Source organism: Apiospora hydei (genome assembly GCF_038363865.1).
Source record: "Apiospora hydei strain CBS 114990 chromosome Unknown utg000004l_segment0_segment0, whole genome shotgun sequence".
Lineage (NCBI taxonomy): Eukaryota > Fungi > Ascomycota > Sordariomycetes > Amphisphaeriales > Apiosporaceae > Apiospora > Apiospora hydei.
In genome coordinates this window covers 6,911,126-6,925,779 of record NW_027117363.1, presented here as the reverse complement: position 1 = coordinate 6,925,779, position 14,654 = coordinate 6,911,126, and the positions used below count along the sequence as shown (strand labels likewise).

The window sequence follows — 14,654 nt, the reverse complement described above, 5'->3', positions numbered from 1 at the left end:
CGGGACACTGACGTGCCCGATTCTAGCTACATCAATTGATCCTCCTTTCTCCCACCTGGAGAGTATTTGGTGCACTGCACAGTGCTGTAGGTAGGTACGGCCAATCCAAAAAGCAACCTGATCTAACCCCATCGGGCCAAAGAAATGACAGCGAGACGATACAAGCTCAGGCCAGACAGCAACAACTTGATGGAATAGAAAGGGACCATTGTAGTCTATGGTGGTATTGTTGAGGCGCTAAACGGGCAAAGGGATCTGGAAGCATTCAGTATGATCTCTAATCATGCGGCGAGGGACCGGCGGTAATCACTGCACGCACCCTCCCAAAGGTGTCGAAAGGATCAACCTGAGACCGGATGAAGGAGTCTCGGTAATGCTGGTTCATGCACCCAATGCGGCAGCATCTACCCTCTGCTCCTGCTGCGCTGCTGCCGCTCGTCATTGTCGTGATGGACACGTCGCTCCATTTGCTATCGGCGCGGCTGCCACGCCTCCCGCCCGGCCGCGGCGAGGTAGGCGAAACACTGGAATCGTGCTTGCGATCGCCGTCGCTGTCCAAGTGGTGCTCACATGTGAGCGAGTAGCGGCGGCTGCGCTCGATCCGGATGTCCCTCGTCACCATGATCCCCTCGGAGCCCAGAGAAGAGGAGGGCGACGGCGGCGGCGCCCTGCGAAGAGCGACCCCGCGATCGGGATGGATGCGCAGACCGTCGCGCCGTTCACCTCGAGTACGGCGAGCATTACTGTCGTCGGCGCGTACCACGTTGGATCGAATGTGGGATAGGCTTCTGACTTCGCCCACATGAGTTGGACATGGATAAGGCGCCAGATTGCCATGGAGTTGACACTAGATAAGGCGCAGAAGAAGACCACGAAAATTAGCCTGCCTGCCTGCCTGCCTGCAAGAAGGAGATAGAAGCTCGGTCCACCTAGCACCGTCCCTCCATCGTTTGGGAACACGAGGAAGAAGAAAGGGGTCATGGCCAAGTGCTACTCACAATCCACCCATGGCCAACATTGCAGTCAGGCCCAATCTCGAACGGACATTGACCCCTTTGCGGAAGTAAAGCGGGGTGGCGACTAGCAAGATGACGAGGTTCAAGACCACATTGGTGGCCGTGACCGTGACATAGGTGTGGTAGAGACCGTCAGCCGTCGGAGCCCCGAACCCGTAGCAGCTGGCATTGCCCGGTTCCCGCGACGTGTCCCAGAGGGCCACGGGCGGGAAGCAGGGGAACCACGAGATGAAAGAGATGCCGAGTCCGTAGAGCAGGGTGAAGGCGATGAGGCCTTGGCAGAGCCTCATCATCTGGGGCCTGTCTGGAAATATGCGGAGGTATTGGAACAGCAGTGCGAGCTTGACGCATATGCTGGACACGATGAATGTCCCCATGCCGATGTAGTGAAGCTTGTCATCACGCCCGCGCGTTAGCATCTCCCTATCCCGGCTGGGTCCCTCGACTATCCCTTACAAGTAGGAAATTGGCAAGTTCCGCAGAAGAGATATCGACGACGTGCTGGCCCATGCCGTGGTCCGTAGCTGCGGTAAACCAAGTCAGCAAGCACTCCCTATTTGCTGTTCTTGGTCGCGACGTACATATGCACATTATGGTCGACCCAGCGATGCAACAGATCTGGTTCGAGGAGTGGAACCTGGGTGTCAGCTGAGTTCGCGTTCATCTCTGTCAAGCTGAAATCAGGGGCCTGGCTTGACGCACCAGTACTGCGAGGACGAGATAGTCATCCCACCATAAGGATCGCAATATCTTGGCACGCGAATACAATCTGGCGCCGGCGCATGCGCAAGTCAATGCCTGGGAGCAAAAGCAAAGTCAGCATCTTTTTCCTCCCTCCTCCAGGCCTGGGCCCTTAGCGCGGGGCAGCCTTCTAGGCTTGTCGGGGAGCAAGTACCTGAACACTGACAGTGATGCCAATGATGTTGGATCGCCGGTTCCAGGCCGGCTGCGGTTCGTCTTGATTGTCGTAGGCGCCGTACAGTTTGGCCACCAGGACCGCCGAGCCTACCATGTTCTCTGTTTCGGATTATTTTTTTCGAATCCGGCAGCGGTGGGTCTAGCGGGGATATTGCTTTGTTTGGTTTCGAGGCCATATATACCGCATGGAGAGACGAAGATGGGGGATCGGGAAGACGAAGACGAAGACGACGCAGTCTTTATGATGATACGTGAAACAGAGTCGTTTGGTTCATTGGGCCACAACGGGCATATATATGTCGGCCATGATGATGCGCACACCTATATCTGTCAGGTGCACGCTTTTGGAGCATTGCGTCTCATGTCGTTCTGGGTCACGACAGAGACAAGCCATGGATCGCCAGCCTCGAGATTCGTGACTCGCACTCCCTAGGAACTCATCGCGATTTCTGCGGACGAGGTCATTGCGATGGATGCCAAGCACCATACTCAGCACTCATTGTCGACGCCGACGCGATGTGTGTTTTGAGAGCTCGTTTCCCAAGAGCCCAGCCGCAGCATCTCTGGTCCCCCGAAATTCGATCCGGCACTTTGTTTTACGATCGCAAACATCTGGGGAATGTGGACTGGGCCGATAACTCGACTATTCTAAACCTGCAACTGGGAAACATCAAACACGTGGGATGAGTTGAGGAGACGGAACCACAGCGAGTCGATACATGCGCAACTAGAGTTCATGCTAAGTTACATATGGAAACAAACGACGCGTCGGTCCTCTAGAAAGACTAGCAGTGTTGACTAGCTGCAAATCTAGATGCAGGAGAGGACGAGTCAAGGCCATAACTCCCCGGATCTTCTTATTCGACATCAGGCTACTACTTCAGACGAATACCCAAACCACGTTGGGGCTGGTGCGGGGGGCTGCTTGAGAACATTCGGAAGCTCTGCATGGGAATAAACAGTGTCCTGCCTGTTTTTACCTATTTGCGGCACAACACGCACACCTTCAACTCCCCTCACCAGGTCCTACGTCGTACTTCTCGAATCAGATGAAACCGGCCTTTCTCTTCGGACGAAATAAGAAACAAGAAAAGAGAGTTAACATCTTGCATAGCATCGATCGAGTAGAGCGTCAGCTGGAACTCAATTTGCCCGCCTGCTTAAACTCGTCTCAACTGCACGCGAAATCCCCGTAGATTCAAGCCCGTCGCTACCCCGTCCTCGCCCACGGTCGCCACGACGTCGTCGAGCGTGTTGAATTTGTAGATGAGGCGGTCCAGCTCCGCCCAGGTGACGCAGTGGAAGCCGGCCCAGATGTAGTCGCCGTCGATTTCGGCGTTCTGCTGGGGGCTGCCGCTGTCCCAGTGAGCCCGCCACGAGACTTGCTGGGGGCCGCCGCCGCCGCCGCCGCCGCCTGCCTTGAGCCCGCTCGGATACAACCGGGAAGGCACATAGATGCCGTCGATGAATTTGCCATCCCCGTTGGCGTAGTTCACGTAGTTGGCGTTGACGTCGACGCCGCGCACGATCCAGTCCGTGATCCTGAGGCCGGGGCCGGTCTCGTCGACCGACAGCGTCAGCGTCGAGTTGGTCGCCGGGTCCGCGTACGTGCCCGCCATGGCGGTCCGCGCCTCGGCTTTGCCGGCCTTTTCCAGGGCCGGCAGCAACTCGCGGATCGCGTCGGAGCACATCTTGTAGACGGCGGCCGAGCCGGTCTCGAAGCCGCTCGTCAAAATACTGGCGACGACGTCGTAGTCGGGTACCAGGCAGAAGGTGGTGTCGTAACCCCAGATGTCGCCCGTCTTGGTGTAGATCTCGATCAGCCGCCCGTCGGCCGTGACGTTATCGGTGCGCAGGATCTCCCAGGGCTCGCCGAGCATCATAGAGGCGGAGGAGGTGGCGATTTTGGGCTTCATCCACTTTCGGGTCTGGGCCGGCGTGAGCAGTTTGCTGGACAAGATGGCAGTGCCTAGGGTCAGGAAGTCATTGGTACTGCTATAGAAGCCACCGGCCCTGTCCGATGTCTCGTCAGTACTGAAGAAGCAGAAGACGACGGTGTATACAAAGAAAACCTACGAGCTGAACCATGGTCCAAAATCGGCATCCCACCAGTTCTTGTCAGGGGTCGTGTCTGGGATGAAGCCCCTTTTTGTGTCACTCGGCGGCCGTTGGGTGAAAGTGGATGTCAAGCCAAGAGGGTCCAGGATGGCGCATTGGATGTAGTCATCGAACGACTTTCCGGACACAGCCTCTATCACCAAGGAAAGGATGCCAATACCCACGTTTGAATACACGACCGACGCGAATGGGGCATACACGGGATGGTGTTTGCCAAAGTCGCGGTAGAGCTCAGAGGTAGTACAAGGCGAAAGAAGGAGAGTACCACCGCAGCCAGGCCCTGGATTGTCGGGCAGGGCAGGCAGCCCAAGTTCTGTCCAGTTCCCCGGGGCGGCGGCTAGATCAATTGGCACTTGGGCCAAGTCAGCCATGGAACTTTGCATGTTTCACGACAATTAAGAAGGGGCGTTGAAAGCTTACAGTCAGAACCGAGGCCGGACTGATGCGATGCTAGGGATCCCAGTGTGATCTCATCCCAGTCTAGTGTCGTTATTTCATTGACTTCGTCTCCTGGCTGACGCTTCAAATCCCGTAACTGAGGCAAGTATTTGGTAACCGGATCGTCCATCCGGACTCCGTCCAGAAGCAGGAGGCCGAGAACCGTAAAGAGCTTGGATATACTGGCGATCCTGTACACGGTGTCGGCGTCCACCTTGTGGGTACCCGAAGTGTTGAAGTGCGGAGGGGTATAGTGGAAGCTGAAGAAGGGCTGGTCCTCATGGATCGATTTGACAGCGACCGAAACCGCGGAGGCATTGTAGCCCGCGGTCAAGGCATTCAGACTACCCTCAAAGGACTTGGCAGCAGCTTGGACGTCCGGGTCTGCTGATGGCCTGACTGGAGCTGGAAGCACCGGGCCCAGAGGCGGGCAGGGGCCGAGCGATACAGCTGAGACCACGCCACTCAAGGTAGTCCAGTGAAAGCTGCTGCCGCGGCAGCAGCGAAAAGACGCTTTGAGGGACCCATTTCACCAGACAAGGGAGCGAGATAGCTTACCGCTGTCGAGTAGAACACGACCAGAAGCACTTACCACGGCCGACTTTCCCTCCCGTGGTATTTATTCACGAAAAGCCCATCGTTATGTTTGGAGAGTTTCCCCTTCGGGTAAGTGGGTTGTTCTTGGGTGGGTGATTGCATATGCCTTGCATAATAGCACGGCCATGCAATTGGCACAGGACGCGGCTATCGTCAACAGGAGGGGGGTTGTACGTTACGCGCATGAGGCTAGACGGCGGAGATCGATTTCCTGTTGAAGCAAGTATGGGTAGCAAGACAAACTGCCGGGTCATGTTGGATTACGGCAACGACCAATCCGCTGTCGACGTGCGGGACCACAACCTTTGGAGACTTATGCTAGGATTTGCAAGGCGGCGACTTTGGGGGATATCAGAGCCCGGCAGGCATGCTGTGAAGGATAGTCCCCCTCGTGATTCTGCATTTCCGCGGCTGACTATAGTGAAGTCAACCGGTGAGAGTTGAGACTGTGCTCATGTAACCAGGGCTCTTCAAGTATACATCTGCGCATACGCACATACATGTACAGTACGTTGTACGGACCCGGCAAAGAACATGCTCTCGCTGCAGTGTAACGTGTAGCTGGGATACTTCCGAAGACGGTATAGTCCGCCTCCGCCCCCAACAACCTGGGATATAGCAAACCAGAGTCGCCGGTCTGTTCTGCGACGCCATACCGAGAGCCCAAGAACCATGGGTTCGGATACAGTATGGGTAGCAAGAGACGACACTAAGAAGACAAGTTTCCGGTCTCGAACCTCGAAACCCGCCGAAGCTTCGTTCTGGCCCTGCATGCCATACCTTCCTGTAGCGTGGCTAGTCGTTCCCGTAGTATGGTGCGACAAACAAAAGCAACGACATCATTATTCTCATGGAACGCCGAACCAGCCGCCACCGTCGGATAAAGGCCTTGTTTTGCGCCCCGAGGCGAGCAAAGGGGCTGAACCAACTTCTTGCTTTTTCCCGTATTCCCCTCAAGCCACATTGTCTGGGCCGTGCGGTTTGGTACCTTGTGCCAAATAATAATATGTGAGACTATAGTGGAATGAGCGGGGTTGCGTAGCAAACATCGGGGAAAGCACACCGGGGAGAAACAGGGGAACTCGATAGCCAAAGAGATCTAAAGCCGGTCTGGACATTGTGAGAGCGTGGTAGTCCTCTCCCCGCCCCCCCTAGCCATCCCCCGAGGGCGGTGTGCCTACCTCTTATGTACATAGAGGTTTGGAGCTCTCAGCTCTATGCTTTGGGAATAAGTAACATGCCTTACCACGCGAGGATCAGATGTGCTTGCGGACATGAACCGGCCTTTCCCCGCTCCTCTTGTCCAGAGACGGAACAAATAGCGAGGGCATTTCGGGAAAGTCAAGAATAATCCGGGGAGTATATAGATATAAGTAGACGTATATTACGCCCCAAAGACCACCAACTTGTCAAACGAAGCTGTGGCATAACCAACTCATTGCTAACTGGTTGGCACCATGCATCGTTGAACCCTACTCGAAGGAGGGGGTTCATACTCATGCGCAAAAAGGGGTATCCGAAGCTTCGTAATCGCAACCAACGCTCAAAACCGGCATACACCGAGTGATACCCAAACTGATACCCCAAAATCTAGAAAGCAAAGTTCTCCTTCATCTCTCATTCATATCTTTTCTCATCAACATCTCTCTCTTGCATTCAGCTTCGGCTCGGGCGGGCCTTCAGACCTCGGAATACAACTTCATCATCCCCGACCGCATCTTCTGCCTTGACTCCGCATCTATCTTCCGCTTGTTCTCGAGGTCCACGATGCGCTCCTGCTGCTTCGCGATGCGCTCCTCGAGTCTCTTGCCCGCCTGGCGCGAGGCGTCGCGACCCCGTTCGAGCCCCCTTGGCGCGGGCCTCAAACTTCTGGAGCGCGAGCCGGACCTCGCCCCGGACGTCGTCGCTGAGGCTCTGGCCTTTGAGGAGCCCCATGACGGTTTCCGTGACATTCAGCGCACCGGCGTGGGAGCCTGGCGTCGTGGCACTCTCCTGTGATGAAGAGGGCGTCGTGGCGGCAGGGCGCGTGAAAGACCCGCCTTCGTCTGTCCGCTGTCTCTTAGTAGTCGTTGACTGAATCTCGGGCTCCGCAAACAACACGCGGCGGGTCGGCTTATCCGTGAGCGAGGGCGTGGCCAGGCCCGTAGTCGTGTCCTGGAGCGTCCTTGAAGTCGCAGGGGTCGCAAAGGCATCGCGCTTTCGGCCATGGCCGTCCGTGCCGCGCGTCGACGTGCTGTCGGTGATGAGAGCGGCCTGTCTCTCCTCATCCGAAGACCAGTCGCCAAAGTATTCGTCCTCGGACTCGTCCGCGGGCCTCTTACGCTTCGCACTGGCCCGAGTTGCCGGTTGGGTTTGACCCCTAGCAGCAGCGGCGGCGGCGGCAGTACTCGGTGCAGCGTGGGACGGCTGCTCATCATCGCTGGAGTCTTCCAGCTCGCTGTCGGTTTCAACCTGCGCAGCCGCGCCATCGCTTTTATCGCTGGCGCGCATCGTCGCACTGCTGGAACTGGGTGCGGCCGCGCTACTGCCGACACCCGCGACGGGGACTCCGACCTGTCTTCCCAACTCCGCCACGGATGTGATCGGGGTGGAGCCCACTCTCTTCTCGGACTGCGCTCGGGGTGTCACGGCAGCACTTAGCGTGGTCTGCTTCATGCGCTTGTTCGGGGTTTGCGTGGCCGACGGCTCGGCATTAGAGTTGTCAAACAAGGCGCCCTCTTCGCGGAGTCTTGCATCCTCGGCAAACAAGAAGAAACCACAATGCTCGGGGGCGCCTGGGGCGCCCTTGGATCGATCCTTTTGACAGGTGTAGAACCAGCGGCCCTCGTTCTTTGTTTTGCGCCGCACTTGGAACTGGACAGCCGGGAGGCGCGGCTGACAGTTGCCTTCGTTTTCAAGCGTGAGTCAGGATAGATGAGCTTCGTACAGAGAGCATACGTTGGCCGTCAACTTACAGTGCCATTGACCCTTGGTAAAGAAGCCGTTGAGAGGCTTTTTGGTGGGCGTGGCGCTGGTGCCGAACGTCATGGTAGGAGGACTCATGGTTTCCGGTTGCCCTGAATCAGCTCAGGCCTCTCGGAGGTTAAACGGCAACCGACGTCTGGGTTGGTTGGACAAACAAATCCAGGCTCAGAAGTATGAAATCCGAACCACAGGCTGGCCACCAGAGGAGTACCAGGCCACGAGATTGCCTAGCATCGATTAATTAATTGTTTGTTGCACAGGAGTTCCTGAAGTGGCCCAAATCCGATCGGGTTGGCGAAGGAACGAATACCAATCGAGGGGAGCTGGCGAGCTGGCGAGGGGTTTCCTCGTTCCAGGCCGTCCGTTCCTGGGCGGCGGCTAACTATGGAACCTGGAAGCCGCTAAAAGTGGGAGGTTGGGTTGGCCTGGAGAAACAAGCAACAAGCAAACAAGCGCTAAAACCAGACCAAGACCGGCATGTGCAAACATGTAGTGGTGGAGGGAGAGGAGAAGGAAGGAGGGGTCTTCCAGTGTTGATTGTTGATTTGAAGGGACTCTCTCCATGATTCCGGTAAGGGTCGTTCGATTCTTTATTAATTCATCCTCCGCATTATACACATTGGCGCGCAAAAATAGGCGGCAGCAAAATTACATCCCAACGGCCCAGCTCATGCATATGTACCTAACCTACAAACAAAGACGCTTCCTAACGAGGCCCAACGGGGAAAACAGGGATCCTCCACCAGCAGCCTCCTCGTGTCCTTACTTTCCTCATGTCGGGGGTATATCCTTTAACGCACGTGCAAACCAACAAAATTTGCCCCTTCCTATCATCTTCATGTTCTTCTCGTGCATTTTGTAAGCCAGTTCCTTCCAGCCCACGCGCTTCCGAGCCAGATGCCTCCAAGGTAGACGATCACCCGAAACACCCTAGATCTCGTAATAATAGTCGTCGTCCAGCCCCTGCCGGCTAGGTACCACTCCGGCCCCGGGAGGCGGTCCGCCATATGCCGCCTCCATCCCCACGTTGAGCAGTCGGATCTTAAGACTGTATTCTCCCACCAGCGTCACCAGCTTCGTCGTGTCCGCCGTGAGAGGCGCCTGCTCCAAGAGCATCAGCATCCCGTCAAGCCATTCCGACGCCAGGCTGTTGTTGAGCGGGTACAGCGTCAGCAACGGTTGCTCCTTTCCGTCTCCCGTCGGCCGCAGCGCCTCTTCCGCACTGGTAAAGCCAAACATGGTAATCTTCGTGCTCGTCTTGCTGGCACTCGCAGCGCCCATGCTACCCGTCGACGTGTTTGGACCGGACGTGTCGCTGGTTTGCGTATTGCTCTTTTCGTCGTCGTTGATTACCGAAACGTTCGACACCACCGAGCTGATCTTGCTCAAGTCGATCTTCTCCGTCAGCGCCTCGAGCGTAGGATCCAGCTCGGTCCGTAACGCGAAGTCGGCATAGTGTAGGTATCGACGGTTGTGCGAGAGCTTGGCATAGCGCCAGGGCGTTGAGTGAGCGGCACGCGCCGCTTGTAAGTTGGCTCCCAGGCTCTCCTTGCGTGGCGCCGGCTTCGAGAACCAGGATCCTTGTAGAAGACACCTTACGCGTTGTTCTTTGACAAACGAGAGGGACTCGTTCCTTAAGTCCTCTCGGACCTGATACAAGTGCTGGCCCCAGTTCTCCTCGAATGACATTTCCAGGAGGTCCATTTGTAATTCTCGTAGTCTGGCCAAGTCGTATTCGAGGAGATCCTCCTCCACGTCAACAACGTCCTTGGACCTCCCTGAGCTGCCCACTACTTGATCCATGAGTATGCGTACGAGCTCGACAATCTTCTCGAAATCGCCTTGTCCGGCGCCCGTGGCCTTCCATAACCGGAAGAAGGCTTGCAGTCCCGCTGTGTGAAGCCTAGACCATTGCAACAGTAGAGGGCGAAAGAGCTTGTCTTGGTGCCGGGTATCGGACAGTTGATAGCCCCTCAAGTCCTCTATGTCGGTCTTATTGCAATCGAATTGGTCGTATAAGGTCTGTGTGACGGATAAACTTGCTCGCGCCACTGGGCATCGCTCTGTAAGCGGCCGGGTTGATTGTTCCAGTAGCAACTTCTGAAAGCCGTCCTCGTTCTTCCGGACGTAGTCTGTCAAGTCCATCATGCCCAGGAACCCTGCCCCTTCGAATTCTACTGCTGGGTTTTCGCTCTCGAAACCCAGCCGTCGCCACTTCTCCGGATTGTGTTTCCTACTCCCTTTCTTGCTGCTGGGCTCTGGTGCATCGTCTCCATTCACAGTTCCATTTAAGTGGTCGCGGCTGGGCGCGCTGGCCAGGTGCAACCCTTTCAGGGCTCGCCTGTGCTCCGGCCGCTCCAGGTCTACCCGTAACTCCTTCCACTTCCGTAGGAGCATCTTAGTCAGGGACTGGAACTCCAGCAAGGGATGGGCCAGGTCCTGTAATGCCGAGCCTTGCATGAGATTGTAGACAGCCTTGATTAAGCCCAAATCCTGCAGCCGCTTGATGAACTTGGGCCACTCCTCCGAGGCGTTCTTGTTGCTACCGTTTCCACTTGGCTCTGTGGAAACGGCATCCCTGATAAGCGAGTTGATTAACATCAGCGCATTGGCGCACAAGGCGTGATCGGCCGAGTCGAGTTGTTGTATAACTAGGTCGAAGAACTGCGGGTAAACGGCGACGGCTGGCTTCAGCGCACGAAACCCGAAGGTGCCAGGGGCGCGGGTCAGGCCCCGGGGGCCTGCGAATGGCTCACGAGGGCGACAAGGATGGACATGGCGCCCCGCAGGATGTTGACCAGCGGGTTCATGACGATGAGCTCGACGATGCGCTCGACCAGCTCGCCGGCCGTCGGGCCTTCGAAGATATCCCAGCCCATGTCGACCTCCAACAAGCGAGTCAGACTCTGAAGCGAGTAAGCCAGCGTGTTTCCGCCCGTGCCCATGATCAACCGTCGCAGTATTACCAGTCCGCCCGAGGATATGAAAACGTCGGCGAACGAGGGGTCGTTGATGGAAGACTGCAACTTGAAAACGGCCATCTTGCGCGCGGCATCCTCGTCGCTCGCTAAGCGCGAGAGGAGTGCGGGTATGTCTGCCTGATCCATCTTGTGTGCCGCCGGGCTGTTCTTCCAGGCTCCCGTTTTTCGTTCGTAGGCGAATTGTCGAAGCTACTCGTCGTTCTCGTGATGTATGCCTAGGTAGGCCGTGTAATCGCACAAAGGGGGGACTAGCGGATGATTGACTTCGTAGGATAGGTTGGATAAGAGGGTCGTCGTCGTCGTCGTCGTCGTCGCGCGGGTCGACTCTCTAAACCAGGCGCTTCAGCAGAATGCGGCTTCTCATGCTCCGGCGATGTTGTTTATTGGTCAGAATCCAAAGCAACAGAGAAGTAACGACTCGCGGGAATTGTGTCGCGGTGCCGGCCAACACGACATCAGTTGACATTAGTGTACCTACGCTGAAAGTAGCCCGTTTAGCTAAAAAGCGGCCCTGGGATTTTCTCGATGGGGGGATGATTAGGTGGTGTCTAGGCTCCTTCTGGGTGGCACCGAATGCAGGCACTAAGAGACTAAGATCCGTCCAAGCTCCCTATTCCAGGTACCCATGCAGCCTGCAGCAACAGCAACCCGTACTTCACCGTCACTGGCTGGCTGATGCATATGAAACATCCGAGTGCATGTAACACAACACACTGCTGCCAGTGGGATGTTGTGCGAAGAGAAACATGTCCAAACCAGTCCATAAACTGTGTCAATAAAAACAACAAACATACGTCGCATGACCGGCCCGTGACTCCGATGCCCGGTTTTTCGGGCCAAATCCATGGATGTTCAGGTTCAGCACATGCAGCAACACCAGCATAGGGGGCCTTGGGGGCTTCCATGTTCGAACGAGGAACGGGACGGCTCTGACCGCTACGGTATTCTCTGCTTGCTGGCTGGGTGGACAAGCCAATCTTCTATTGACCCCTAATATAAACATTCAAAATATTGTCACATAGACTCCAACGGCGCTAGAGGGGACGAGAGTTTGCCCAACCGTTCCATTTATGTACACTACGCGTACCCACGAGATCCCTAAAGGTCGGTCGATGCTGAAACAGCCTTTTTCTAAATGTGTATGGTGATGATGATGATGATGATATATGGCCCTTTGCTGGCCTGTATCTTATCCTTCTTCTATCTGACAGGAGTAAAAAGGTCATCACCCAAGCCTTCTGCGCCAATACTCTCTCTATAGCTACCAAGTACAAAGACGATCATTGTAGATCCAGGGCGAGACCGTGTGGCCCTTGCCCGCTCAATCTAGATAGGTAATCTGTGAAGTTTAGATGGTCGGCCCATGCCAAGTCCCGGAACAGGGGTCAGGTCCCTATGCAGACACCCCTGGGCGGCCAGGCGGTGGTAGTGCCTCTGGGCCGAACGAAAGCGGCAAAAGCTATAAGAGAAACCCGTGTAAGCTGGATGAGACACCCCATCATGGGGATTTTTGCTTACCTCTTCCAATTTCTGTACCAGGTAATCGCCGTTCTTGTCGAACATGATTATGGGCGTCTTCAAGTCACAGAACTCACGGATGCTGCCAAGGGGTTTGTCCCGCAAATCAGCATACGATGCATGTAGATACTCCAGATCCCGATACTGTCGATCCGGAACGGGTTGTACCGGGTTTTGAAAGAAGAAGAAGAAGAATGCACTCACAACTGGCGGCACATGCCGCAGGGGCTGGCCGGGGGCGCGATGTCGGTGGCGACGGCGACGGCCCTGAACCCCTTGTGGCCCTCGGTAACGGCCTTGCCAAAGGCCACGCGCTCAGCGCAGGTGCCTACGGGGTATGCGGCGTTCTCGACATTGGCGCCGCTGATGAAAACGCCGTCGGCGGCCAGGATGGTCGAGCCGACGCGAAACTGGCTGTAGGGGCAGTAGGCCGTGGCCTTGGCGGCGACGCTGCCCTTGTGCAGCTGCTCGAATTCATCCTTGGTGAGCCCGTACGTCGAACATGTTGTTTCGACGTCGGCCGGGTTGGCGCTCGACGACTTTTGGTATCGGTCAGGGTATGAAGCAGACATGGTGGAAGGTGAGGATTCCAAAACAAACAGTAGCATAGCACGAGAAGTAGGTAGATATGGAATGGCTTATCACGCGCACAATCCCGGATGCGGGGCAGCCAGTGGGCGATTGGAATGCCGAATGCCTTAAGTCGCTCGCTCGCTGGCCCGTCCAGCAAGAAAACAATGTTTGGACGGGTCGGTCACCGCAACACACACACACACACACACACTCATACACAGACCCCACAAGCACCCTTTATCGGCATCATTCCGTGCACTCATCCATCGGATTGCTATCACTATTGCCATTTTCTTTTTGTCTGTCATGCCAGGACGATACGGACACAATTGATAACCCGTACTTGCACATCAGAAAACAACCAGCTGCATCACAGCTGTTCTCCCGCCAAACAAGACCATTCCAGGGGCAGCAGAGGCTAGACTAGATTGCTAGGTACCTAAAGTATACGATTGAAGTGAATCGGTAAGTTTTGAGGCGCTCGGAAACCGTCGGGATATAATTGGTCGGCTTGACGACTAAACGGGCCCCATCAGCAGCCAGATCTGAATCAGCGATGTGAATAGGGAAGCGATAAGACAAATGTCTCGGATATTCTGTGTGAGCTCCGGCTTTGGGCGGCTGGAAGGTGCAAGGTGGAAATTGACCCGGCGTCTCGGGTCGAATACTTATAGACCAGGCACTCGAATTCAACCTATGTATGGCCAGTCCATCGTGTGCCTCTAGGGAGCTATCTGGACCAGCCAATCTTAACCAAAAGCAGCCATGGCTGTATACTGGCCCGAAGGTCCAGAAACCGACTGCGGCCTCTTGCTGACGAGGCACCGTTCCAAGGGTAATCACTCATGCGACACAGACGCCATGCAAAATGTAGCCCCTGGCAGTCCTCTCCTTTCGCTGTCCCCAGTGGGAAGGCATCACGCCTATGGGATTACGAAGACTGGCCCCAGAGCATTCGCGTCAATTGAACTGTGGCCGGTATCGTGCGCTGATAGGCGGCAGACCTGTGACAGCCTCGTCGATCCGAGCCAGGGTGTGTGTCTCCTGGCAACAACGGCCGCCATTTCCAATCAGCTCCGGAGACTTGTACGCAGCCAGCGAGCGAGCGAGCGCTAGGAGATGTTGCGGTCGTGCTGTATTCATTTACGGACAATGGCTTGTCCAACTGGCCAGACATACTGTATGTCTTGGATCGTTGGGTGAGTGAGTGAGTTAACCTAGCTGGACGGGCTACTGCTTGGTGTACCTGCTTTTCCCATGCCGATCCCTGCACGAGGGTGATATGACATGTTGACACCTGGACGGGTCCCCGGGGTTCGTTACGCAGAGCGGGGTTGCCGTCGCACAAGTCTAACGGGCAACCCCCACCACGAACCCCTTCGGGTACTTACTCACGATGGCCTCGACTTGGAACTCAACGCCGTATTTAGCCTTCACCAAGACCAAAAGTGTACAACGATGACATGCCCCTTGCTCTAGCCCGTTGTTTCTCTTGGTTATTTCCATCAGATTCATCATGCTGTTCTCTGCT

At 55.9% G+C, this 14,654-nt stretch overlaps 5 protein-coding genes across 5 annotated transcripts; all 5 read right to left on the bottom strand.

Annotated features, from left to right (window-relative positions):
* Positions 1-277: 277 nt before the first annotated feature.
* PG997_004700 (uncharacterized protein) lies at positions 278-1,393 on the bottom strand (the record flags this gene model as incomplete). Its single annotated transcript, XM_066809015.1, is given in 3 exon segments — positions 278-668; positions 683-847; positions 999-1,393. The coding sequence occupies 3 exon segments, from the start codon at positions 1,391-1,393 to the stop codon at positions 278-280; spliced, it is 951 nt and encodes a 316-aa protein (XP_066672633.1).
* Positions 1,394-3,094: 1,701 nt separating this feature from the next.
* PG997_004699 (beta-lactamase 2) lies at positions 3,095-5,341 on the bottom strand (the record flags this gene model as incomplete). The annotated part of the gene is made up of 4 exons (XM_066809014.1): positions 3,095-3,968; positions 4,011-4,404; positions 4,473-4,975; positions 5,331-5,341. 4 exons carry the CDS (start codon positions 5,339-5,341, stop codon positions 3,095-3,097), a joined length of 1,782 nt encoding a protein of 593 aa, XP_066672632.1.
* A 1,402-nt stretch (positions 5,342-6,743) lies between these two features.
* Positions 6,744-8,129, bottom strand: PG997_004698 (uncharacterized protein; the record flags this gene model as incomplete). Its single annotated transcript, XM_066809013.1, has 2 exons — positions 6,744-7,933; positions 8,042-8,129. The coding sequence occupies 2 exons, from the start codon at positions 8,127-8,129 to the stop codon at positions 6,744-6,746; spliced, it is 1,278 nt and encodes a 425-aa protein (XP_066672631.1).
* Positions 8,130-8,981: 852 nt separating this feature from the next.
* Positions 8,982-11,158, bottom strand: PG997_004697 (elmo ced-12 family; the record flags this gene model as incomplete). Its single annotated transcript, XM_066809012.1, has 2 exons — positions 8,982-10,715; positions 10,808-11,158. 2 exons carry the CDS (start codon positions 11,156-11,158, stop codon positions 8,982-8,984), a joined length of 2,085 nt encoding a protein of 694 aa, XP_066672630.1.
* Positions 11,159-12,425: 1,267 nt separating this feature from the next.
* Positions 12,426-13,122, bottom strand: PG997_004696 (Cytidine deaminase; the record flags this gene model as incomplete). Its single annotated transcript, XM_066809011.1, has 3 exons — positions 12,426-12,491; positions 12,551-12,632; positions 12,755-13,122. 3 exons carry the CDS (start codon positions 13,120-13,122, stop codon positions 12,426-12,428), a joined length of 516 nt encoding a protein of 171 aa, XP_066672629.1.
* Between the last annotated feature and the right edge of the window lie 1,532 nt (positions 13,123-14,654).